The sequence below is a fragment of the Venturia canescens genome, chromosome 3 (genome assembly GCF_019457755.1).
Source record: "Venturia canescens isolate UGA chromosome 3, ASM1945775v1, whole genome shotgun sequence".
In the NCBI taxonomy this organism is placed as follows: domain Eukaryota; kingdom Metazoa; phylum Arthropoda; class Insecta; order Hymenoptera; family Ichneumonidae; genus Venturia; species Venturia canescens.
The window spans coordinates 6296225-6321686 of record NC_057423.1 but is presented as its reverse complement, the minus strand read 5'-3'; the positions used below and the strand labels follow the sequence as shown (position 1 = coordinate 6321686).

The following is a 25462-nucleotide window of genomic DNA, read 5'->3' as shown; positions in this document are numbered from 1 at the left end:
TCTGAACTTTCGTTTTAAAAACTGATCAGCAGCGAATCTCGTCGATGAGTAACAACGTGGTACTAACCAACATCATTCCAGAGGCATTTTGTCGTCCTTCGAAATCCTGCATGTGAATTCCGATCAGTTCTTGAGAGCTTCTCCATTAGCCAGATCGAAACTTCACGGATTGACGATCACAGGAGCATGTGAATTCGGTATTTTTTCAAATTTCTCCGACAGAAAATCTTTCGTCGAATTGATTCTTGGGTCGCTCTCCATTGCAACGGATTTTCCCTGCTTGGAGGACTGAGATTTTTCAAAAACATTGAATTCGCTTAGAGCTACGAGCCCGCAGAGAGGCTGAGTCGGAACTTTACAATGAAACAAGTGACAGACTAAAAAAAAGTATTCTCCACGCGCTCATTGTTTTTTCCGACTAAAACTGAGTGTGGAATCGAAGGTGCTGGGCTTTTGAGTTGATTATACGTTTCCACGAGTAATAACTAAAATGACTGTGGTTTTATCACAGCTTGAGAAATGCTGTAAATAACCGTCTCGAATTTTACTATTGATAAAAAAAAGTCGGATACAAAAATGCTGTTGGGTCCGGTTTCGAAAACACCAACGCGCCAAAAAGTCTGACCTAGGAACTCGGAGCCGAGTTGAAGTTTGGCCTGAATACCAAAAACCGAAGAGCGATCGGCTCCGCTCGTTGCAAAGCGTATCAAGTTTGACCCATGAGACCCGTAGGAAGATCGACCTGGATCCGAAAACCAATGAGGATTAGATCGACCTTTGGCTAAGGTCTCGGCTCGACACGAAGGTACTGCCTACCAATGATAAAAAATGTGCTTTTTATGGAGCCGCTGTCATGCTGAAGCGAGTTCCAGCTTTCGTGATAAATGATGATCGATGATTAATGATTTTATGTAAAAATTCTCGAAGAGTTGGAATTTGGAATTTTTTAAAAAGTCATTGAATTTATTTTGCAATTTAATTTTATCATTTTTAATTTATATAATTAAATTAATTTAAAAATAAAAATAAAAAATGAATTGTTTAATAGAATAAAAAATTTTAAACAATTATTGTGGAGGAGAAATTATTGCGATACTGCGACGAGTTCTCGCCTGCAAAGGGGGCTAAATAATGAGAGTAAATTGTGTGTACAAGATCCAGAAAATCTGACTTTTTTACCGACCACAGGACTGGTAATTCGCCTGCTCAGGCCTGTAGAAATGAGTGTACCACATGCCGGCTGAATCTGCAGTCTCGAGGGACCGCTGGGAAACAGAAATCTGCGATTTCCCTTAATTTTCGTACGGTAAAGAGACGTGCATTTTTTGACTCTACTCGGCCGAGTCTGCTGATTCATTTCACATCACTTTGGGTGGCGTGCATCGATCGTTCTCATTTCTCAACTGGACGGGACCAATTTTTAATTTTGGTGCTGACGAAGGATTGCAGAAAAAGCAAATAAAGAAGGTCGACGATTTGACGTTCGGAAATGTGGGCCACTTGACAACAGAATAGGTACAAGGAAATGGAGGAATATGAGAAACACGAGGGCGTCGATGTCAGTTTTTTACTTTATACCGACCGAGCAACATGGCGGACTTTGCCCGGAGTTTGCTCGTTTCTCCGCTAGAGTTACCGCTAGAGTCTTGTTATTTTTCCCGCTTCACGGTGAAGTGGTCGCGTCCAAGAGGAAAGCCGGTTGTTTATATTGAAACAATTTCTGTTGTGAAACGATAAAATCATTTGAACGATAAAAAGAACAAACTTTCGACAGTTTTGTGTTTTGTGTACGCAGTCGGTGAATGTTAAAAACACGTTCGGTTCTTCGTATTTTGTTTTCCTGCTACTGCGTGACTTCGTTCTTTAACCAAAAAAACTTGTCCCGTTTTCCTTCGAGTAATTTTGTGACTCCAGATGGGTTTTATCGAGAATGATGATTCGTTTGTAATGAAAAGTTAGTTAAAAATGTGAAAAAACAAGTGTAAATATCGAGGGAGTGCCCGGCGCGGATTTTCTTGCGCCTGCGCCGGTATAGATTTTCTCGTCTAGCTCGTGTCTGTCTTTTCTATGGACGAAAAGGAGAGTCCGGAGAGGCTTCTGCTACGGCGCATGCGGACTGATATTGTCGGGATTTTTTCTTCGTTTTTATTTTATTTCTTTTTTCATACCCCGTGTTACTTCCATCTGTCATGGATTCCGATAATCGTACGGGAGCGCAAGTACGCGTAAACCGACGATTTACAACGTGAGCAAAAAAAAAAACAAACTAACGTTCGTTCAAACGCGACCGTCGTACGAGTTTTGTTGTTGTTCCAAGAAATCATCCACGGAAATCAAAAAGATGATAATGTGCTTGTAAAAAGTGTGCTGTCGATGTGTACCTCAACAAAGATACGGATAATAATTGGAGAGAAGGAAAAAAAAACGTTGTTATTTGAATACCTGCGAAAATGAGCCTCGCTGGCAAAACTGGAGGTCCTCCTGTCATTCGGAGGAAAGAATTCGTAAGTAAAAATATACGTTTGTCCATAAGATTCATTAAATAAACATGAAAAACGTTCATTGATCGATTTGATGATTGCCGAACTAACGCCTCGCCGTGCTCTCGTGTGTTATTTATGCATTTTTATTTCGCTCCATCCGGATATTTTCCTCGAATGACGTCATTCAACGTTGAAAAACTGTGACAATAATAATTGCTGCTCGTGACATTATTTTCAGCTGTTTTATGAAGCGAATGAACCTTTATTTACGTTTACATTGTTGAAACTTTAGTATTGAAATTTGACAGAATTTCAATATGAAAAGGTAATTAGAAATTTCCAGTAACATGAGCCGCTATTTTCGGTAATTTGGAAAAGCTCTTTTCGGAATACTTCTGACAGGCGGAAACTGGAAATGTTTCGAAGATCGACGTGTCAAATTCGTCTTCTCGACGTCAAACAAGACTTTACGAAATTAGACTCGTGGTCTTGACACGCAGTTGAAAATATTTATTTTTCACAGCCGAAAAAGCTTCGCGAAGAATTTCTGACTCTGAAGTTTCAGTTATATTTTTTCCCTTGGCAGTGACAAAAATAAAAACCTTTTTCGTGCTGCAGTGAAAAAAAACAACGAATCCCATGCTTATTCAGAACGCCGAGTGTTCGCGTTATTGACCAAATGAAAACGTGATTATTGGCTTAGACTCGGAGATTCTTTTGTAGGTTAGAACACGTCGATTTGCTCGAATAATAGTTGGCACATTACAAATTCACGTGGCAGACGATCTAGCATAAAAACAAACGTCAAAAACAAGGTTATAACAACTCGTATGTTGTGATACTATTACAATTCGACCTCGTCGTTGCTTTCATATGGAAATGAAAGCGAATTTCAATATTTTCATTCCAACAAACATTTTAGTTCGTTATTCGTCCGAAATGAGAGTATGTTAATACGTAAAATAAATGTCCGATTTGATGGAAGGTTCCACGTGAAAATGGACGCTGCAGGAACGAAGTTGAGCGTCGAAATAGTCGTTTTTATGATACCATCATTTTTGACTACGTTTACCGAATGAGCTAAATTTTCGTAGTTTCGAAGAGTTCGACGAAAGATTTTAATGCAGCAAGTCGAAGAAGAAGCGTCGAATGAAAAAGCGAGTGAAAGTAGCGACTCGAAAACTCGCTCAATCTCGTCTTACCGAACAGTCGATCTTTTTGTTTTTTATTATGTTCTATCGAAACGGCTCGTCGAGCCGCAGCTCAAGGTCACTCGTCGAAGCAAATCCGTCACGTTTCTCCCCCCGGTCCGCATGGAACGAAAACAAAAATAAAACGAAATAAAAATGGAAAGAAAAGTATAATGTTTCGTTCCGGTGAAACGGTGGAGTGAGAAACCTGCGCTGCTCGTCGCAAGGGTTGCTCGCTCACGTTAATAGAGTCGCCGAAACACTCCATTACAATGTACCTCACGTTGCTCGGCTGGGAATATATTACATGCTTGTCAGCAGCCCCAGTAGAAACCGCCACACACGATCGAGTCGTCCTATACGATTTATAACGAGAAAAACGCCAGTCCGATCTTATCAGCAACAAGTATCGCTTACATCGTAACGTACAAACGCGATAAAAATACACTTTTATTTTCTCGACCCTCCAATCATTGTAACTTTCATCGTTTATCAGCTCTTTAATCCTATAAAACCGGTAAACATTGCCCGGCTGCTTCACGATGCGAGTGCATTATTAACTTTATTTCATTCGATTATCTTCCTGTTTTATTTTCATTTTTATAAACCAGTTTAACCGATAATCTTCAAGTTCTGATCGACGAAGCAGGATTTTTGAGGGACCCTAGCAGCGAATTGTCAACATTTTTCGACACCTTTTCAAAGCAGTCAAACGACTCAATGAAAATAGTTCTCATTCCCGAATAAACATCCAAAACGGAATTCAATGACGGAGCTAAATGGCGAGAGAAAAAAAATCTTCAAAGCCCATAACGCAGCTGACCTACTTTAGCTTTATTTATCCGATCGAGATGAATTGACGCAGTTTTCTTTTTCCATTTTTTTTATTTTTATTTTTATTTTTTTTTATTGACACCGACTTCTGATTGAGAAAGTACAGAAAAGCTGCGCGCTCCATTGAACTCGTTTGACGATTATCGATTCGAAATGTACTTCAGCATCGCGAGCATCTTCTCGAGAGTCCTCGACGACTCTGAAAAAAACGCATCCATAAGAAATTCTAATCTCATTGAATCTGCTTACACAGTGAATAAGTGAAAAAATAATATTCATTTTATTCGATCGAATGGACGGACGACGACGAAGAGGCGAGCGAGCGAAATGAAAATCGTCCAACTTTTCAAGCTCCCTTTCCACTCTCGTCAACAGCCTGTTTCGCATGCTTTTATATTGTTTAGTGCAACGTTATCGCGCCCTCGTAAATATTCTGCGAGTCGACAGCAATACCCGATCTATAATATACTTAGAAGCCTATTCATAATCCTGTAGCCGAAAGAAACCCTGCTGTAACCGTTTGACTTTCTCGGGGCTATCTCACTCCGGTTAATACACTCCGAATATACAACTTGTTCGAATATCTGTACTTATGTAAGACGGAAATAACATAAATAAGATTAAGTCAATCGATTTTATTCCGAGTTGACAAATCTTTTGTAAAGCACCACCAAATATTCTACGAATAATCTACAATACGAAAAATTCAATGTTTTTTCATGGATAACTTCAGCAGCAGCTGACGACGCTGAAGTTTCCAACGTTGGAGTCCAACGAAATGAATGAAAATAAAATGATTTATCCATCAGTTTTTTATTTCACGAATCATAATTGTGTAGATTGAAAAAATACAAAGTACAAATTCGACTGGAAATAAATTGGAGAATTACTGGAATTATTGGACAGTTTTTTAGATCATTTCGTTGGACTCCAACGTTGGAAACTTCAGCATCGTAGCAGCTGGAAAAACGACGTTCGAGTTAGCAGGGTTCGAGTCCAACGAAATTGACGAAATAAACATTCGCAATTGAGCAGTTTTTTATTTCGCGATAGCAAGTCGTTGAAAAGCTACGAATTGCAAATTCGGTATGGAACAAAATTGGAGAATAAGTGGAATTATTGGGGAGTTTTTTTCCATCATTTCGTTGGATTCTAACGTCGCAAACTTCAGCGTCATCTCGAAAGAGTGTCAAGGTTTTTGTGTTAATGCCGACTTCTTCAGTGACGAAAACAAAACGATGAAGCGGTCGGAAAGCTCGCTGGAAACGCTTCATTTTCCCTGGTTTCATGATGAGACCGAAGCGCATTGCGCGACGGGCCGAATGGAAGAGAAACTACGAGCAGAGCGTCGAAATATTGGGACGAATGAGAGGAAATTTGCAGGAAAATTCACGAAAGGTCAGGGAGGGAGGACACAAAAAAAAATGGAAAAATGATGAGAAAAGGGGAAAGCTTGGAGGGGTTGCGGGGAGCGGACTCTGGACGTGGAATCGTGACGTGCCACCAGGCCTTTATTTCAGCCTCAGCGGATTCGATCAAACAGTCCCTCCCGGCTGCCGGTTTATCGCACGTTCTCCTTCCTTTCAATCTACGAATTTAGGTGGCACTCTTTGAATGCATTAGTTTCGACCAGGCTCTTTCGACAAAGTATTTGTACAGTTGAGACGAGAAACTCGAAGAGGAGGCTAGAGAAGGAGCGGAAAACGGAGAAGCAGCAAAAGGAGGGGGGGGGGGGGAAAATAATTTGTCGGGTTGCAAAGACCCGGTTGATACGAGACACGCGTGCGTGTCGGCGGGTCTTCCTCTCTGCTGTTTTATACTAAATGATACTGTTATATTCATTTGGACGCACGTGTCGCTGGTAATAATAGCCGTGGCGGATTCTCCCTGCATTCGAATACTACGAGCTTTCCATATTCACGAGCTCGAAGCCGTACGTCATTTTCTCTCACTTTAGCACCCACAGGCTCGCCCGCGTATATCCACGAAAATGTGACTACAAGCTACGAGAACAAGTAAGGAGAGACGAACGATTTTGACGTGTTATTTGGAACAAAAATCCTCGATTCGTAACTGATGGGCTGGTTACAGTCGAAAGAGATTGCACTGGAAGCTCCGTATTTTGAGAGACTACTGTTGATCCGTAAACTCAAAATTTCATAGGCGGGTATTAATTCGGAGATATTTTCGGTAAAGCTCGTTGCTCGAGTTGGCGTAAACGCGGTAGCGGAAAAAACGTAAACGTGCTTGTATCACCGTGTTAATATTATTTATGGACGACCAATTAAATAATTCTCGTTAATATATTTACTGCATATAGAAAGAGGGAAATTCCACGCGAATAATGAGCAGAGTATTTAACGTAGACGATCATATTTTATGGGTGTCTAAATTGGCTCGATTTTTAGTTCCTAATTAAATATATTATCGCTCTAAATTAATGTCCGAGTTGTTCATTCAAAATTGTAAATACATTTTTCCAACTTATTTTTTGGCGAGTCAAATTACAAGCCGTTCATTGAACGGGCATTCGTACTATAGTTTTTTATGTTAAAAATCGCATTAGAGAGCTTAAAGGGAAAACACGAAGGGAAATGGATCAAGAAAAAAAAGTTAATAAAAAGACAAAAGGCTGTGAGAGGAATGGGCCAAACCAAGAAGAAAGAAAATGCCGAAATAAGCAAATGTGAGATTACGAGTTTACCAATTTCGTTTAATCTTTAACGTAACATATCTTGATTACTAGTAAGACTATCGTCTCGAATTTTTTCCCAGATCTTCATTATATATACTTCATCGTTGTTGTGTACGTTGTTCATAAACTTCGTAAGAAGCGTTCATTCGTTAAATGGAAAGATAAACGATTTTTTACGCATAGTCCCAGTGTGTTTTTCTTCGTATTTAAAGACGTTTATCTAAATAACCTTTAAGGAAGTTGAGGCTGTACAGTTATTTTTTTACCCAAAAGTTATGACCAGTACCTTTCAAAAGTTAGGCCAGTTTACAGTTCGGCAATGTTGCATACACTTTAAAGAAAAGTTGGGAAAAAAAAGACGAAAAACTGGCGAAAGCTCAGTCGAAAAAACGAACGGTGACGATCCTAGCCTCAAAAAAAACTGCACGGGAAACAGATTATTATTAATATAATCTCAGCAAATCTCCTAATAAATCTGAACAAAATTGACATTATTCGGCAAGCCTTGCTCATGTTGCCCAAAATATTTCATATTTTAAGCATCATTTTTAACGGAGATATCACTCGATGTGTCTCGACTTCCATAAGATTACATGTTATTTGGCCCAAATTGTTATTGATTTTTCTCAGCAACGACGCTCCTAAACTGTCTGAAAATTTAGCTGATTTTTTTTTACACTTCACTTTATAAGATGCAGTCGGTTTAAAAGCGATGACATCATTTTCATTCTAATGCCTCAACTTCCTTAAGGAAAATAAAATGAACTACCTTAAAAGTACATTGGATAAACGCGCGTAGAATATTTGTGTGCACGCGCATGTGGATGTCGTATCATTGCCAGCAGAATTTTCAAATGTGGCAGTAAATTACTGGTGTCCGAGGCAAGGGAGGGAGAGAGAGAGAGAGAGAGCACTCGATACGAACAGGAGATAGCGGCGATCAAATTTCCGCTAAATCTTCGGACCCGTCGGTTTAATGACGTTACGGTATATGGATTCGCTTCAATTTGTGTTTATCAGGGCGATTGATCGCGAATATATATAAATAATCGATGACTCATGAGCGCAGCGGGTTGTAGCGTCCTGAAAAAGCAGCATAGAGCTCGCGAATCTGTTCCTATTCTTCGTTCTGCTCGCATCGCGAAGCTTCCTCAGTCTCGTTGTTTTCCCTTAAAGACGAATGATCGTGTGTAGTCTTGGAAAGCTGATAGCCAGACGAGCTCTCAGCGGGCGCGGTGTCTTCGTTCGAGTGATGCAATCGAGCGCGATCGGACATCGCTGCGCGAAGGCTCTCTTTTTATTCGAGAATTAGAAGGAGGGTCACGTATGACGTCAAACTCAGCGAATTTCCTTGATCCTATCTCCGCCGGTTCGCTCCTGCTCTTTTTACTTCGTTTTTTGGCACATCTTTTATTACCCTTCTCCGTGCGTGTTTTTTCGTCTTTCCGGATATGCAAAAAAATCGGATCGTAAAAGAGCCAGCAGCTCCGGCACCGCATACGCGCGCTCTCTCATTTTTTTCTTCAATCTTCTCTCATCAGCCCATTTTTTCTCCTCTCCAATCCCATGTGCCTTCGTATATCGACGCAATGTCCGGAGCGTTATATTATTTTTATGCATATGACCAGAGAAACGAGTCTCCTGCTCGCCCTCCTTTTTCCTCCCCGCGCATCAACCGTCGGTTTAACATTAATTGAAAAAACTGCATCGCAGCTACTCGCAGAATCTTCTGACGATACGCGTCACTCGGGCTTCGTCTAGTTCACGAAGTCTCGGGACGAATGACAACCCCGTTAGCGAGCGGGCTCCATCCGCACTAAATCGATTGGATGCGATGAACGCGACGAGAATTATCGACGGGCTCGATCTTCCTCGCGAGACGAAATGTTTAACGTACCAGTGTTAAGCACACTCTCGACGTTTTATAAATTTACTTACTCCACATATGGATACAGTTATGGAAGTTTATAAAGCAGATTTATAGGCACAGCGACGTCCACAGATATAAGTCACGTCGCGGGGTGAATCGTTTTCGAAAATGTTATGCCTTCGGGCCTCTCCTCGCCGCGCTTACTCAGCAAAACTGGGTCAGAGCTTTCCAAAGAGAGAAAGCCGACCCCTTCAGCCTGGGGTTGAATCGCGGGGGCCGCCAAGTCGAACAGTCAACCGCTCTCCCTCCCTCGCTCCAACTCCAAACATACACAACAATTTTTATATGTACAAATATATATGGATGCGTGCGTACAGATAACACGTTGATAAACAGATGAAAATTTCTTTACAGCGCCAAATGAAAGCGCTCGCTGAGTTATTTTTAAGCCGCGCTTCTTCGCCTAGGTCAGCAACTCCTTTTTATAAAAAGATTTTATCTCGGATTTTATTTTTATACGCTCCTGCCATCGGACTTTGAATTGATGAAAAGATGCTGGAAATTTATTCAGGAAACTCCCTCAGGGATTATTTACCTTGCGAATTTTCAATCGATCTTTTCTCGAAGCTGCTTTTACTTTATTCTCTAAGTCTAAGAATTTACTGCGAGATTAAGGCTTTTATACACTCGTGATGGGCGGAAAAATCGAAAATTTTTTTACTTTACATTCGTCGAGTATCGAATGTCTGAAGAACATTCTCACCAAATTTCATAAAGATCGGAGCGTTAGATTCGTAGAATCGTCTTTTTTGAAAAATACCTTTGCTGTGGGCACGATTACTAAAAAACTATTGATCCGATCCATACCAATTTTGTAACATTTATTTATTATAATAATAGCAAGAGCCTGGACGAAGGATTTCGTATTTTGTTAGAAAAAAAAACTGTATTATTTAGCACCTCAAACAATGAATTTTTTGTTAAAACTGTCGCCATTTTTTTTTAATCAACATTTTCACAAATCCTTCGCTCAAGCCCAAGTTATTATTATAATAAATAAGTGGTATAAGGTATGGATCGGATTAATGGTTTTTAGTTGTCACGTCCACCGCAACTGATGCTCAAAAAAAGGTGCTACTGGAATACAGGTGGAGTTGCGCCATTTCGAGAAATTTTTTGATCAAAAGTACATGAACGTATGAACTAGTGAATGTCTCGTTCACAGGTTTGAGTAAACATTCATTTTTTTGTCGAAAAGAAATCAAGAAAATCGGGTTTTTTCGTCCGCTGCAAGTGCATATGAGGCCTCAATCTCGAATTGTATTTCTGTTATTATGTAAAGAATCGTTGCGATAACGAGTAGAAAGTATTGAGTTGATTCGAGAGATTTTTTCATGAAATTTCTTTCGGGATTCTCGTTCTTGAAGGCCTCCGCGGTGAGGAAGCGGTGCTCGCCTCACTTCCGCATTCGATTCTTCGTTTATCGAGAAGTCTTTTTGAGGAGAAATTCTTTCATCGTAGTTACATTGAGAAAACCCATTCGGTCGATGGGACGGAATTGAACTCAATTTGTATTGTGAAAGCCCCGTTTTCGCGTAACCGCGGAGAGACGGTTTCTTATATTAAACTCGAAAATCGATTGGCACGCCGGTGAATCGATCCGCTGATGTCGAGGGCCCGAGCCACCGTTTGGAGTTCTCGATTGAATAGAATTTGACGAGTGTTTTAGTAAGCCATCGTCACTTCGATTGAGCACCGGCTCCGTTAAACGTTTTTCTCATCAGTGGCCAGAAAATTTGTCAATTTTCAGAGTTTTTGGAGTCCCCTGAAGGTAATCGAAGGTTTGCTGCAGCGAATTCAGACGTTTTAAAAAAATCAACGAATCGCTGCAAACCTAACGATGCGGCTATTTAGAGCGTGAAAAATGGCGTTTATGCAACTCCGCCGCGTACGTTCGTCGACAAACTCGTGCAACGATTCTCGTCCGCCACTTCACCCAAAGGAGCAAATGAATCCCAATGTATATCCGTGTGCGGCACACTCTGTGGCACGTGTATTTAACGCTCCGAATGGAATAAAAGTGTGAAGCAGCACCGCGATCGATGAATCAAGGGTTGCTCGAAGCGTTTGAAGCGCGATCGAACCTCGTGAAATAGCACCTAAACACAAAGCTAGCAGGGATGGCAGGCAATTTGAAAGAAAAGTTTGTAGGCCAGTTTGCCTTTAATCAATGTCACTGTTTAATCGATACTTGACAACGAGTTCGTGTTTTTTTTTGGCTCAACGAAAAACGAGTTTTAAAACCCCCCAGAATCCTTTCCCTGTAGAAAAGTTTGAATTACGAACACTCCGGTATGCCAAATATCGTCATCAAAGGCGAAAAGAAATGGACGATTTCATAAAATTAACCAAATCGATTAAATCCTCACGCACGTGCAACTTTTATTTCCATATTCCGATGCGCGTTTCAGTCCCTGTTTATTAATCCCAAGAAAATTTGTCTCCGGCGTTGAATCGAGCTGCCCGCGATGAGTTCGTTCGAAGTGATTGATTCTCGAGGAATTCCTTGCACACCCTATTATTAGTAAACTTGCTGAAAAATTTCTCCCCTTCCAAAGTGTCCACGATAAAGTCCACGTAACAGTTGAAAGCACAGCTGATGCCTCGCGCACAAGGGTGACTTTCGTCCGTCGCATAGAGCAGTGAAATAGAAAGAGAGAGACGGGGAGAGAAACCGGGCGACAGGAGGATTACTCCTGGGGCGAGCGGATCGAGAATACATGAATAAATTGGTGAGAACGAAGAGCATCCTATGCCCCTGTGTGCCGAATAACCGTGTATCACATGTCATATTGGTACTCAGGCCACTTGTAAGTTCTCGCGTCCGGAATATCGGGCGCGCGATGAAATTAAAAAAAAAAAAAAAAAAAAAAAAAAAAAAAAAAAAAATCTATTTCTCTATATCGTTCCCATAAATATTTCTTGTATGTTTGCGGGCACAAGATGCTCGCGTGCGTTCTGATCGTTCACGACAGACTCGACACCCCCGTGCCCTTTCTACTTAGCGTATATATACGTCCGGTGCTGGCGCTCCGCGATCTCCTCTCGCTCGATAATCCCATTTTTTCTTTCACTCCTCCCGTACTTAACCCCAAAACAATCGTGATAACAAACACCCGATGAATAACTCACGCGAGGGCCTTTACCTGTCATAGTGCGAGAATCCTCCAGCACGCCCGTTACATTTTATCAAGCTAGCAAACGGTGTCACACAGTGCGACACTTTTTCTCTCCTTCTTTATAGACTCGTCCATTTTATTTCAAATGAATTTCACAATACCTCGACTCCGGTGCGCGACGCGCGCCCGCGGTATATTGCATTTTATATGCGCCCTCGAATCCGTTATTTATTCATTTATTTATCGGCTATTGCATTCCCCTTTTTTTTTTTTACGAGATTCCAATGTTATACCGTCCCAGCAATTCATCCTGACAATGTTTTATGGAAAATATAGAATGATGAGAGTTGGCGGTTGAGGAAAATCGCGCCTGATGCGATACTTCCGTCGAAAAATCGGCGATTCCCGTCAACCGAATTTTCCAAATCATTATTTTATTCATTGACACTCCTGAAACTGAAAAATCTCTCGGTACGTCCACGTTTTGGGAAGGATTTAATTAATTTAAACAACGAATTGTGAATTCGTTGTTTAATAAAGATTCGATTTCACGAATATACAGTTTGAGAAAATGAAGGAAACATTTAAATGATAAAAAATCGCCTTTGCTCTTCCATCGTTTTTCAAGCAATCCGAAATCGGTTGTCAAATAATCTCATTTCGGCACGTACGCGATGTTAATAAAAAACGGCTGAATTGCATCAGCGTTTCGGCGAACCGCTGAGAATGGGAATTCCCGTGAATTTCGAACCCGAAAAATGGACATGTAAATCAGCGTTATTATAATTTTATCACGGATTTATCTCGCAATGCAAATAGTTGGGGCGCGATTTAACGCACGGAAAGGCAAATTGGTTAAATTATCAACTGCGCGCTCCGCGTTACATTGTAATCAGCCACGTTTCTTTTGAAAGGAGCAGCGAGAAAAAATCGATCGAAATCCATCCACAGAGTTGATAGTAAAAAACACGTTAACGCAAATATGTCGGCCCGGAAATAAATCGTTGTGGAATGCTCTCGCATGCGGACGATAAAATGAATTGGTCTGTTTCGAGCTGTCGCGCTGGTGCGTTGAAGCGCGCGCGGGGGAGTCAATGAAGTTATCTCTCCGCTAATACACCTGTCTGGCAACGAGTCACAATCAACTCTCCCGCTCTGTTTCTCTTTTCGTCTCTCCTTCCAACTTTCACCCTCGTTTCGGGCCTCTCCATTTTCGCAGGCTTTCAAAAATTTCATGGTTTTTTGGCGGTCCACCGTATTGCGATCTGGCGTTAACGACGTTAAATGTCCGGAGGGGAAAAACGAAAGGACAAAAAATCAGGTTTTTTCTGCCATTCGTACCATTTGTTCAGTGTTATTTTCCCAGAAATTGACGATGCGGACGAAATACTCTGGTAAAGTCTCGTTCCAACGAAATAGTTACGCGACGCAAAAGTTCGGTAAACAGCATTTCCGATGAATCTTTCACGCGAAATTCAACACAGTCGCATTTTCCAATGTTGTTTCATGAATTTTCCCGTGATGGACGTTTATAGCCGTAAAATCACTCTAAAACCGAGACACGAACATTCGGTTATGACATATTCGGTGAAAAGAGACGGAAATAGAGAGAGGGAAGAAAAAATTTGAAGGAGCAAGAGATCGGATGGTCGAGAGTTTATCATGGAGTCCCGAGAGTCTGGCCCCCTCTCTCTCACTCGCTTTCTTTCTCTCTCTCTTTCGTATCAAACGATAGACCTCCGCTAGTTTTGCTACTCCCGTCATTCTTCTCACTCTAGCTCACCCCCGCACTTCCGTGAATTGGCAATGTCTCGTTGGACGCGTTACAAGGAGCACGTCTCATTCGGCCTGGTAACGTTTTTCATAGTTAAATGAAATCTTTTTCCGCAAACGATCCAAGCCCTGCCTTCGTTTCTTCAAACATTTATTTCTCTTTTTAAACCTCACCATTTCGTCTCTACATTCGTGCGCTTTTCCTCGTAAAATTCAACAATTTCCGGGTTCGAAAATTCCCCAAACCGGCTCGAGTCTGCTCGGACGACGAATCGCCGATAGAGTCGCTTCGGTGAGGCAGCAATCCAGTGGACTCGAGAATCAACAAACACGAAAACTCAAAAATTTACTTCCTCGATTTTCCCGCCCAATAAAATGCTCTTTTTCCCGCAGATAAAGCAGGATTCCCGCCCAATCGACCAAGTATCTCTTAAGACTCGAAAGTTAGCAACAATTTTCTTGAAACTCGCGAGTATCGAGAAGCTCCCTTAGGTAAGAAAATAGTCGATTACGCGTGACGGAGCCCATGCAGAGCAACATTACCGCTGCGATACAAATATAAGAAAAGAATCTGCCTCGCGACTGGTGTGTCTCGTGTCCGATCTAACCACAGAATCGGCTACTCCGCGATTGCCAAGAAACGTTATGTAGTGTGGTGTAACGCGGACGATGCGATGTTTCGGTGGTAGATTGGAGGAGGAACGCGCACACGAGGCTACAGATAACCGTGGCTGTTTGGGTTCTGCAACGACGATTGGCCACCGGTACATACTTGGCTGGCTGCTGGCGAGCATTTCGCGAGCATCGAAGATGCATATGCATATACATGAAACGGCATGCAAACGGGGAATGCCCACGCAGCTGTGAGCTCTTTGTCTTTGATGCTCCAGTTCGCGACTGCATCTTGATTTCGAGAGGGAAATACGGTAGCGCGAGGTGCACGACTCTCTTACGTTTTGTCTTCCTTCGAATAATTCTTTTTCTAGCTTTTTACCCGTTTTTTTCATCTTTTTATGTCGATTTTTTTGGTCTGCTCGGCGAAACGACAAAACCGTGCAATCACTCACGGGCCAAGATAGAAAAGCCAATTTCGTGGAAAGTAATGAACCGTTATAAATGTGGGCATGCATACGAGAGTTGTGATATCGCAATAAACGCGAGCAACGCTCTCGCACGTTTTGGCAATCGTATCGTCGGTATATTGAAAATAAGTTATAAATATTTGAACCCGATGCATTGTTGTACGATTAATATTTGGCTGATTCACAACAAACGTGGAAGCCCGCGTTGCGCCGGAAGCGCTGCCCGATGCACGGGAATTGCGAGGAACACGCGCATTACTAAATTGCAAATCCAATTACCGACTCGGGAACGCATCGTCCAGCGAATCCGTACATGTATACGTTCATGCCCGAGAATTTTCTACATCGAAACGTCACTCGACGCCCTCACTCGCTCCTCCGATTTTCCTCGGCTCCGTTTTTAAGATAACCTCGCGAAATATATTCCCCAAAATAATTTGTTTACGCCGCTCAACGCACGACTGTGAGAGCCTACGCGGACAAGACTCCGCACCGCTGACCAGGCACAAAGCTATTTCATGTCAAACTCATGCTGAAAGTTCGTACGTTGCTAAGTGGCGAAATGTTCGGCGAAAAGAGACCCGCGCTCAAGACCGAGCTTCGGCTCAAACTTTCCGCTTCGGACACCTACGCTGAGGGCGAGAGCAAGGCGTCGCAAAGTGGAACGGATCTAAAGAGCCTCTTTTGACGTCGAATGCCGAAAGCCCTCTGCGCTCTTCGTCTCTTTTTCTCACCGTTGCTCTTCGGGCTTTTTTACTCCAATTCAGCAAACGAGAATGTGCACTCTTTTTCGGAGCTGCGAAAACACCATTTTTTTCAACTTCCCGTGTTTCTCTGTTGAAAAGCCCTCTCCGCCTGTTCTCCTTTGGCGTCGTCGAATCCTCAGACTCACCAACACACGTGGCTAATACCGAAAGCTTTCTGAAGCCCAAAATTGGATCGAGCCCGGGGCTTGCTCTCCGGCTTATCGAGCCTCTTCTCATACGTGATATCGAATCGCCTTCAGCTGTGGATTCTCCTCTAAAATGTATGCCCAAAGATCATCCTTTCGGCACGATCATTTAAAGACTTTGCATTCAAAGTTTTTCAAAGTCATTGAGCCATTCATACTTTATCAGAACTTTTGTACAGTCATACCTCCAAGCTCGGGTCGCGAGGCTGATACAAACATTTTTTATTCACCTCGCCAATGAAATTGGAGCATGTAGTTTGCGCTGGTTTTTTATCTCGAGATTGTCAGTTCGAAGAACGCGAATTTCCTGCAAATTTATTCATTGCTTCATCGCACACGTCGCTTTTTTCCGTTGCGTACATAAATGCTCGCATTTACATAGTCGTTTAAATCCTGCCTCGCGCGTGTGTCAGGCGAAACGAAATGATGATTTTTCGTCGTGTAAGCGTTTGATACTTTTGGGATGGAGGAGTCGAGCCGAGGAAGCTAACGACACTTTGGCCCAGCCGAACAGATTGATGTTGATTCAACTAAATTCCATTCGAGGCAGCGTCGTCGTTTTATTTCATACCGTTGATTCAGACCGAGCGGTACTATTTTAGCGTTCGCGAATATTTCAACGCGTATAAGCGCGAATCACCGTTCCACCATTCGACAGGAACATGCGAAAAGAAATTAAAGAATAAAAATTATTGTTACGGCCATAGAAACCGCGGGAACTAACTCGAATTTTTTGAAATTTTTACAATTCAACGTGTACATTTTCATCACGTTGATTTTCATGGAAATTCATACTTTGGATTGGCAAATTTTATTTAACGGCTATTATCGCATTTTAAATCTCCGTGTGTCGCAATCAACTGCGTGCCTCTTGTTCCGGTTGGCTTTTCCCTCTAGAGCACTCGTCGCCTCCAAAGTCACGATTTTCGCTCATTCGATGATCACAGTTTCGAAGGAAAATTTGATTATATGAAGCTGCTGAAAAGCACGCGGATTTTATAAAAATAACTGATTTTAATTTACAGTAAAGTGAAAGTGCATGCGAATACATTGGCCAAGTTTCAGGTTAGATTAACGAATATTTCATAAGAATTAAAACTTCAAAAATCGTAAAATTCATACGGGAGCTTCCGGAGATTCCGTCATCACCACATTTTTATTCAATATAAATCATAAAAATCGTATACTAAATAATTACTAAATAATCCTGACATGCAAATTGTCTGACCGATAGAAAAAAAATGTGAGGAATCCATAGGACGATAAAAATAAAGGATTAGCGATTGTTTAAAAGAGGTATTAAGGGGGTCCTGCTTTAGAAAATAAAAAAAATCAATTGTTTTCGCAAATTCTTCGTAGGATGGGCGGAAATAACTTACTGTGGTGAACTTTTCGGTATAGTTTCAAGGATATTTCAAAAGTATAAAGACATTAATACTAATTTGTACTTGGCCTATACGCCCAGTCTGATTGTCCAAGTTTCTCAGCTGCGTACAACGTGGAGATCGTAATTATTGTCTGCAACGAAGACTCCAAATTGTTTTTCCCATTTTCATATATTTTCCTTCCACACGAAGCTATAAAAAACCCGAAAAAATTGCTTGGTTCGCGGGCGATGAGTCGCAACGAAGAATCTCCGGTCCCAGATATAAAAAATTCAATAATTTTCTATCCGACGAGAAAATAATTGGAAGAAATAATTATTAGGATTGCGAGAGTTCGATGAACGAATTTCTGTCGACTAAATAATAAAAATTGTGTAAATTTGGATAAAATTAAAACAGAGCCTTGTATTTGTCTGTTGTTTGCAGAAAAAGGTGGAGACGGTGACAGCCGGAGGGCATCTTTAAGATCGGCGAAGAAGGACGACCGTGGGAGCCGTCCGAGTGTGTTGGAGTTCTGAGGCTGTGGAGGCCGTGGAGGGGGGTGGATTTTTTAGTAGTTGGTGAAAATTGGTAGCGGGCAAGCGAGAATTAGTATTACGGGTTTGAGGATCGGGAGTTATTCGGGGATTTATAGGATTGGAAATACGTGGACAAAGAGAATCATCGGCGTAGTTTCTCGACCAAACAGAGTCGAGCACGCCGTTCTCCGGTTTTAACGTTATCGTTGGGAAATGAGGCAGGTGGTGGTTCTCGAGCCTGCTGGCAGCGTTCTCGTCATCCGACAGACTTCACTCACTGGCAATCCAGGCGTCGGTGTAACAGGGGTCACCGCTACCAATAATTCGTTAACGTCCGTTTCAAATCATCATCATCACCATCACCATCATCATCATCAACACAATGCTCGCGAGACACATGGAACCCTTACGAACAACGGTGTCTCTGCTGGACTCGCCTCCAGCGACCACAACCAGAACAGAATCGTGGTCGTTCGATCCTCCTCCTCCTCCACGACGTGCATGACCTCCTCGGTGAGTTGCATACAACTACGACGTCGCTAGCCACCTTTCTACGAAACCCTAGTCTGACCAATTTCCTTCTCGCCCCCTTCCCAACGATTTATGTTCGAACCCTCCATGCATGTACTACTGCAAATATAACACGTACATGGGCAGTTTCATGTCAACTGTCAAACGAATCGGTTCGGTGTGAATCGATCGATCATTTATTCAGGAATTTTATTATTGAATTTCATTAGTTGGAGAATTGGAATTGATGAATTTGCTCAATGAAATTTATCGAAATCGATCGGTTGGCTAGAAATGGATTGATTCAAGGCCGACTGAGATTTTATTTATTGTGTAGAAAATTGCTTTCGGTCAAAATAAGAGCGATTCTGGTCCGATTACTGGCTTCGAAGAATTTTTTTCGCTCGGTAGCACTGAGAAAAAGGATCACTCGTACTATTAAATTCAAAGTGACACATCCTCGAATTCATTTTTTCTCATTTTTTTTCTTCAAATTCATTATTAAAAGTAAATGCAGAATTGTAGTTTTCGAATGATCGTTGAGCACACGCTCGCTATGAAAAAACATTGCACGAAGCTCAATCGTGGATTTGACGTCTCAAAAAAAATCGTTGCCATTTTCCAGCTGACTCGGTTTCCTCGATTCGTTCTTTTCACTCAATAGAAAATAAAACCTGCGGAAAGAAAATTAGTTGTATTATTTTAATGATTAGAAGAATAATATTGAAAATGCTTCGTGAACAGAAAAAAGTCCAAGTGAAAGCAAAACGTCTCCCTTTATAGTTTTTTTTCCGATTTATGGCTGGAAGAAATGTGTGTGTGTGTGTTTTTTTTCAAATAGAGTTTAGTGGTCTCTATTAATCAATCAATGTCTAAATTCCACGGGGCTAAAAAAGTGAGTAATAAATTTCGTGACCGAAAACCATTACGCTGGACATGAAACACCCCCTGTATTTTTCTATACTCGAGTTTATTAGATTTTTCAAGTGAGAATGGAGTTTGTTCGATCCACGTGTGCATCGCGCCGTCCGACTATAGCTTTTTCTGTGGAATTTAACGCACCCATTCTGTCTCGAGCTTTTGTAAGAGTGTTTATTATCACAGTCCTCTGGGCAGCGAAATAGACATTGGAGCTATTATATTCTGGAAAGTCTTCATTATTTTATAGTTAAATATTCTATTGAAATCTCGGTATCAAGGCAACGAGAAAAAAGATTGTTCGAGTCTCATTATTTTTGAAAGAAGCTCCAACGCACAGACGTTTGGAAGCTGATGAAAGCTCATTATTATCGCTGAATGATTCATTTTTCCTCAAAATTCACCGACTGAATGGACAAAATGAAATTATGCAATCTTCAAATGCTTTTTCCTCATCCATTATTGTCTTTTCGAATCTCGTGCTCATAAAGGTTTAACACGTGTTTCAACAGGCCGATAACGGTATCATCATCAACGGCAATTCCAACGTGAATAACAACGCGACGATCGGTCTCAATGGAAACATCGTTATCAACTCGAAAACGAAGCCTCTGGGACTATCGCCGGACGTTTGTGCGATCAATGCAAATTCTAAACAGTCCGAGCGCAATGATCATCTCCGGAACGAGAATGGCGATCCCATTATCACCGGGAATCGTCAGAAAACGACTAAGGAAAATGCCCACGAAACCGTTCTCGGAGATATCAACGGTAGCGATGTAGCTGACAACATTTCCGGTGAGTCCTTTCCCTCGAATCTTTTAAACTTTCCATTTTCACTCAAACACTTTTATATCCAGTTTGATGGAAATTTCACATCGTTTACCACTTGGCGAGTCTATCGCGAACTGAACATTTATAGCCAATGCAAATGTCATTTATTTGCAAAAATAATCATCCGAAATGGTCACCACAAAATTTGGAGAACAAAAATCATTTTCCGAGTCCTAACAACACGATTTTTACTATTTTCTCGTAAAATCGATCATGCTAAGTTATTGAACGGGCTGTTTCCCAGTGGAAGAATTTCGCAAATTACTAAATTTCCTCCGCAGGAATGGTCCAGTATTTTGGCATCACAAAATGAAAGAAGCCTCTAAACTTCGCTGTCACCCCCCCCAAATACGGAGGCTCCAAATTTTTCGCTAAAAAAACGAGTACAATAACAAGGAAAAACTTTTTAAATTTCCAATTTTAAGCAGCCTCTGTATTATAACGAAAAGGAAATTTCGTTTTGTCTTGTAAACGAATTGATTGATTGCATGAATTATCTTGGATCAGTGAATTTGTTCACCTGTCCGTCTAGATTCGGCCTCGATTACCATTTTGACAGTATCACGTTGAAAGGAGGATAAAAAAAGTAATCAAGCGGCAGGCATTGCGTATGCTAATGAGCCTAAAATTCATTTAGCATATAGATTATACTCTGAAGTGAGAAATTATACTGGATTACAAGTTTCGAGTTAAACTTTAATTCGGCTTCATGGTGTAGTTGCTTTCGAAGAATGAATCGTTGGGTTTTTGAAGAATATTCGAATTTGGTCCTCCAAATAGTTTGGAATATTGTTTACATCGTTTGGTGGTTTATCTCGAGCAGGCAGAAAAGTATAATCCATCGAAGAAGTTTTACTTCTTTGGAGAAACGTATATAGATATAAACTCGTAAATATAAATGTGAATGAGGGAAGAGATAGGAGGATGTAAGCATAGAGAAATCGATCAAACGTCTCGAGCTCCGAAGCGAGTCGAACGGGAGCGAGAAAGCGAAAGAAGGAGCTTAAGCTCACGTGGAGCTCGAAAGCTCGCGCTCGTACTTTGGGCAGGGCAGAGCAAAAGGCTGGAAAGAGAGATGGAGAGAGAAAGGGATGAAGTAGTTTTTATCGTTTCCAGTTCTGGCAAACGACGACGACGACGACGACGACGAGAATCCCGAAGGCTCCTTCGCAGCTTAATACGATCGAAGAGTACCTTGTAATAAAAGTTCTCCCAGCGATTGCATTTCCTCTTGTCTCTCTTTCGTTCTCTTTTCTCTGTCTCACTCGTATTTCACCGACAGTTTGTTCCTTCGAATTGGAAGATCGAGCGGAAAGATAAGCCGATGGAAGCTTGCAAGTTGACCGAAAACCGGATAGACAAGATAGCCCCGACTCTCTCTCTCTCTCTCTCGTCTTTTCCTGCCCTTCGGATCTCCCTGAAAGAACAAACGAGAGAAAGAGAGCCAGAAGTAGTTTGCGATTCGCTTTTACTGTAAACTGGAGTCACTGAAATTCTAACGAGAATCAGAGACAATAGGAGAAGAGAACGCTCCTTTTTCCCGATCGTTGAGAAGCGTGCGTCGGCGGTGTCGCGATTCTTCATCCCTTTCACGTAATGTCAACATATTCATTCGACTCGTCGCTTTTATTCTTACATCGTTTTTATCCCTCTCCTGTCTGGATCCACGATCGTTTTTCGCGCGCGTCTCATTTTCCTGCGAATATTTCAACGAGAACGTTCGAAAACTCATAGAAAGTTACGTAATATCGAGTTCAGAATAATCCGTTATTCGACCGAATCCAACGCCTTTTTTGTGAAACTTTCGAGAAGTTTGAGCTTCGCGAAAAATCGAGGGCGTCAATTCTTCTCATTTTTTTCCAGCCGAATTAAAGGCGTGCATCGATCAAATCTTAAATTTTTCACTCCACATAACTCCGCAGTTCTCAAACACTCGAAGACTCATCATTCGTGCCAACTTTTAAAACGAGTTAGAACTCCACGGTTGTTACTAGTCAAGCTCGAATGAAAATCGTTAGCGAATTAAGCTCGCGATGAATCTGGCAGGAACAGCAACAACGGGGATGCCATTCTTGTCAGAGAAGGGGCTCGAAGGATTGGGCGTTGTAGAAATTGATCAAACGTTGTCAGCCCAATGTATTAGCTAAATCCTCGATATGTGTATACACAAATACAGATAAATTTGGCATTCTCGTAACGTCCAATGGATACAGATCGATGTGGTCGTTTAAATTCATCAAAATGGACACATCCCTGTGTGGCCGAGGCAGTCCAGTGGGCTGTATGATATTGTAGGCATATACATTTTTTTATTTGTATTTTTGCAATATTCTACGAACGATGCGACGGTTAACAGGCCGAAGTTTCCGAGAAAGCGGCAGCACGGTCGGTGGCGTGAGCTCGCTGCAGAGAGGGGATAGCGTGCGTGTGCGTGCGCTTGAGGAGTCAGTTGAAGGGCGAAATGCCGAAACAAGAACGTCGCAACCTATTGTATGACCCCATGTTACTTTCTTCTTTAAAATAAAATTTCAATTATCACAAGTTTAAATAAAGATTAAATTATTTAAACCTATAGTTCAGAAGTGGGATAGGGTGATAAAATGCAAAATTAGAAGTGTTTTATTACAGAACAAAACGTGAAAGTATCGAGAGTTCACCGCGTGTTATTCGCGTCCGGTCGAGCTGAATTATTGTCGCGCTGTGTGCCGCGCATGTTTCTTTTGGATTTTGATCGATAATTACCGAGATCGTAGTCGTGTTCGATATAGAATAATTTCTGCTGTGTGCAAATTATTCGAAATCGCGATCGATACGGGTAATCGCTGTGTGCGAATCGTGACAAACTATTTTTTTTCTCTGCGAAATTTGCGTTTATCATTACGAAAATTTAACGTTTAAAGACGTTTAGCGAAGCTCGTGACTTTGAATCTCGAGAGAGATTTTCGATTTAGAAGGAAAGCGTCGCGCTGCTGTGTGCGAGAACATTTTGTTTGTTGCGGCGAGTGAGCGATCGCACCGGGCTGCGAGTGTACCGAGATGGCTGCTAAAGAGCCGGATGAATACACAGTTGCCGAACTGAAAGACATTCTTCGTGAAAATAATTTGTTGATCGGAGGCACGAAAGCCGAATTGATATTGCGTCTGACGGATTTCGACGCGGGAATATGGGAACGCCTGAACGAGGAGCGGGCGAGGTTGGTTAGCGAGATCGAGGAACACGACGAAGATCGCCGAGAAGTCATCGGAACAACTGCTCAAGTGCACGATGGAGGCCCGTCGACCGAGGACGAGTTGATTCGTCGAGAAAATGATTTGTTGCGACGAGAACGAGCATTACTTCAGCGAGAGTTGGCTATTGCAAGGTCGGGACGTACACCGAGCAATAACACGGAGGTAAGCGATAGTCGCACGGGACGAAGCTCGATGTCAACAAACGACAGCGTAAGAGCTGTTCGGGATCTTTTGAGTGAATTTGACGGCAGCGAAGGTTCCTTTTGGAGATGGGAGCAACAATTATCCTTACTACGAGCGACGTATGAGTTGGACGATAATTCGTCACGAATTTTAATTAGTTCGAAGTTGAAAGGACGCGCTCTTGAATGGTTCCATTCGAAGCCGAATCATCTCATATTACCCATCGAAGATTTGTTGAGAGAGATGAAAAAAATGTTTGACCATCGACAAACAAAATTAGTGCTTCGTAAAAAGTTCGAGCAACGACAATGGCAACCGAGCGAACAATTTGGTGATTATTATCACGATAAAGTGATCCTTGCGAATCGTGTGCCGATCGAGGAGGACGAGATAATCGATTACATTATCGACGGTATAAACGACGCAAATCTACAATCTCAAGCACGAATTATGCGATTTAAGACGCAGGGGGATTTGCTTGAAGCGTTCGAAAAGGTAACGCTGCAACCGAAGAAAGCGTTCGATCGAGAATCGAAGTGGAAAAAAGACGGGAAACCCGCGAAAGACGAGAAGGAGAGTTCGTCGTCGGAGAAGGAAAAGTCATCGTCGTCGAAAGAAACTTCGAAATCAGAGAACGAGAAATCAACGTCGCGGCGGAGAGCACTGAGGTGCTACAATTGCAACGAGTCTGGGCATCTTGCTCCCGACTGCCCGAAACCGAAGCGGACGAAGGGTTCTTGCTACAAATGCGGGTCAACGAGTCATCAAAGGAAGGATTGCCAAGAAGAAGAGACGAAGTCTGCGCCAGCGAATACAATGAATTTAGTCGAGCCCATAAGCGTCAGCGATCCGTACTACGTTCAGGTTAGCTTTTCGGTTGACGACGCAGAAGTCGGCAAGCGAATTCATTCTGTAAGCGCTGTAGTTGATCCTGGATCGCCGGTAAGTTTGATAAGAAGCGAATATGTTCCGATTAATTTGCGCGAACCTGTACCGCCGAACGGTAATAATTTTTGCGGCGTAAATAAGTCAGTCGTGAACGTGTTGGGTACATTTACAAGAATCGTGAAAGTCGAAGGTATCGATTTGGAAATTCGATTTTTAATAGTTCCGAAGGAGACAATGTCGTGTGTTGCGCTGCTCGGGCGTGATTTTTCAAAAAATCCGTTGATTAGAGTTGAACTAGACGAGAATATTAAAATCGCGAGAAGAAACGACTCTCCGGAAGAGATTGGTTTTCCCGCGCAGTTAATGATGGTTAATTATATCGAGTCACCGCATCTTGTTAGCGAGCAATTGAATATCGATCCAGAAATAGGATTCGAGGCATCGGAAAAATTAAAAAATTTGTACGAGTCCGAGTACATTGCGAGATGGGGTTCTGACGAGAAAGAGCCAGAACCGGAAATGGTAATTACTTTGAAAAATGAGCAACCAATTACTTTTCGACCGAGACGTTTGGCAGCTTCGGATGGGGAAAAGGTCAAAAGCATCCTCGACGATTTGTTGAAAGACGGTACGATTAGACCAAGCGCGTCGCCGTATGCTAGCCCGATCGTGCTCGTGCGAAAGAAAAACGACGAAATAAGACTTTGCGTTGATTATCGCGAATTAAACAAAATCACGGTAAAAGATAATTTTCCAGCGCCATTGATCGACGATCACCTTGACCGTTTAAAAGATAAAAAGTATTTTACTAGTCTTGATCTGAAGAATGGGTTTTATCACGTGAAGATGTCCGAGTGCTCAATAAAATATACTTCGTTCGTGACGCCGTTCGGACAATTTGAGTACCAGCGAATGCCCTTCGGGTTGACAAACGCAC

The 25462-nt window shown here is 41.9% G+C and overlaps 1 protein-coding gene across 5 annotated transcripts in view; it reads left to right on the top strand.

The window, feature by feature from the left end:
- The first annotated feature begins 1677 nt into the window (after positions 1-1677).
- The window catches only part of Camta (Calmodulin-binding transcription activator), a 79306-nt gene continuing 55521 nt past the window's right edge, over positions 1678-25462 (top strand). For 2 of the 5 annotated variants that reach the window (XM_043414694.1, XM_043414692.1), the window contains exons 1-3: positions 1679-2504; positions 17870-18474; positions 19902-20187. In XM_043414694.1, coding sequence (XP_043270629.1) covers positions 18175-18474; positions 19902-20187 — 586 coding nt within the window. In that variant the 5' untranslated portion in view covers positions 1679-2504; positions 17870-18174. Of the gene's footprint in view, positions 2505-17869; positions 18475-19901; positions 20188-25462 lie in introns of all 5 variants that reach the window. The other 3 variants (XM_043414693.1, XM_043414691.1, XM_043414695.1) reach the window with 2 other exon arrangements.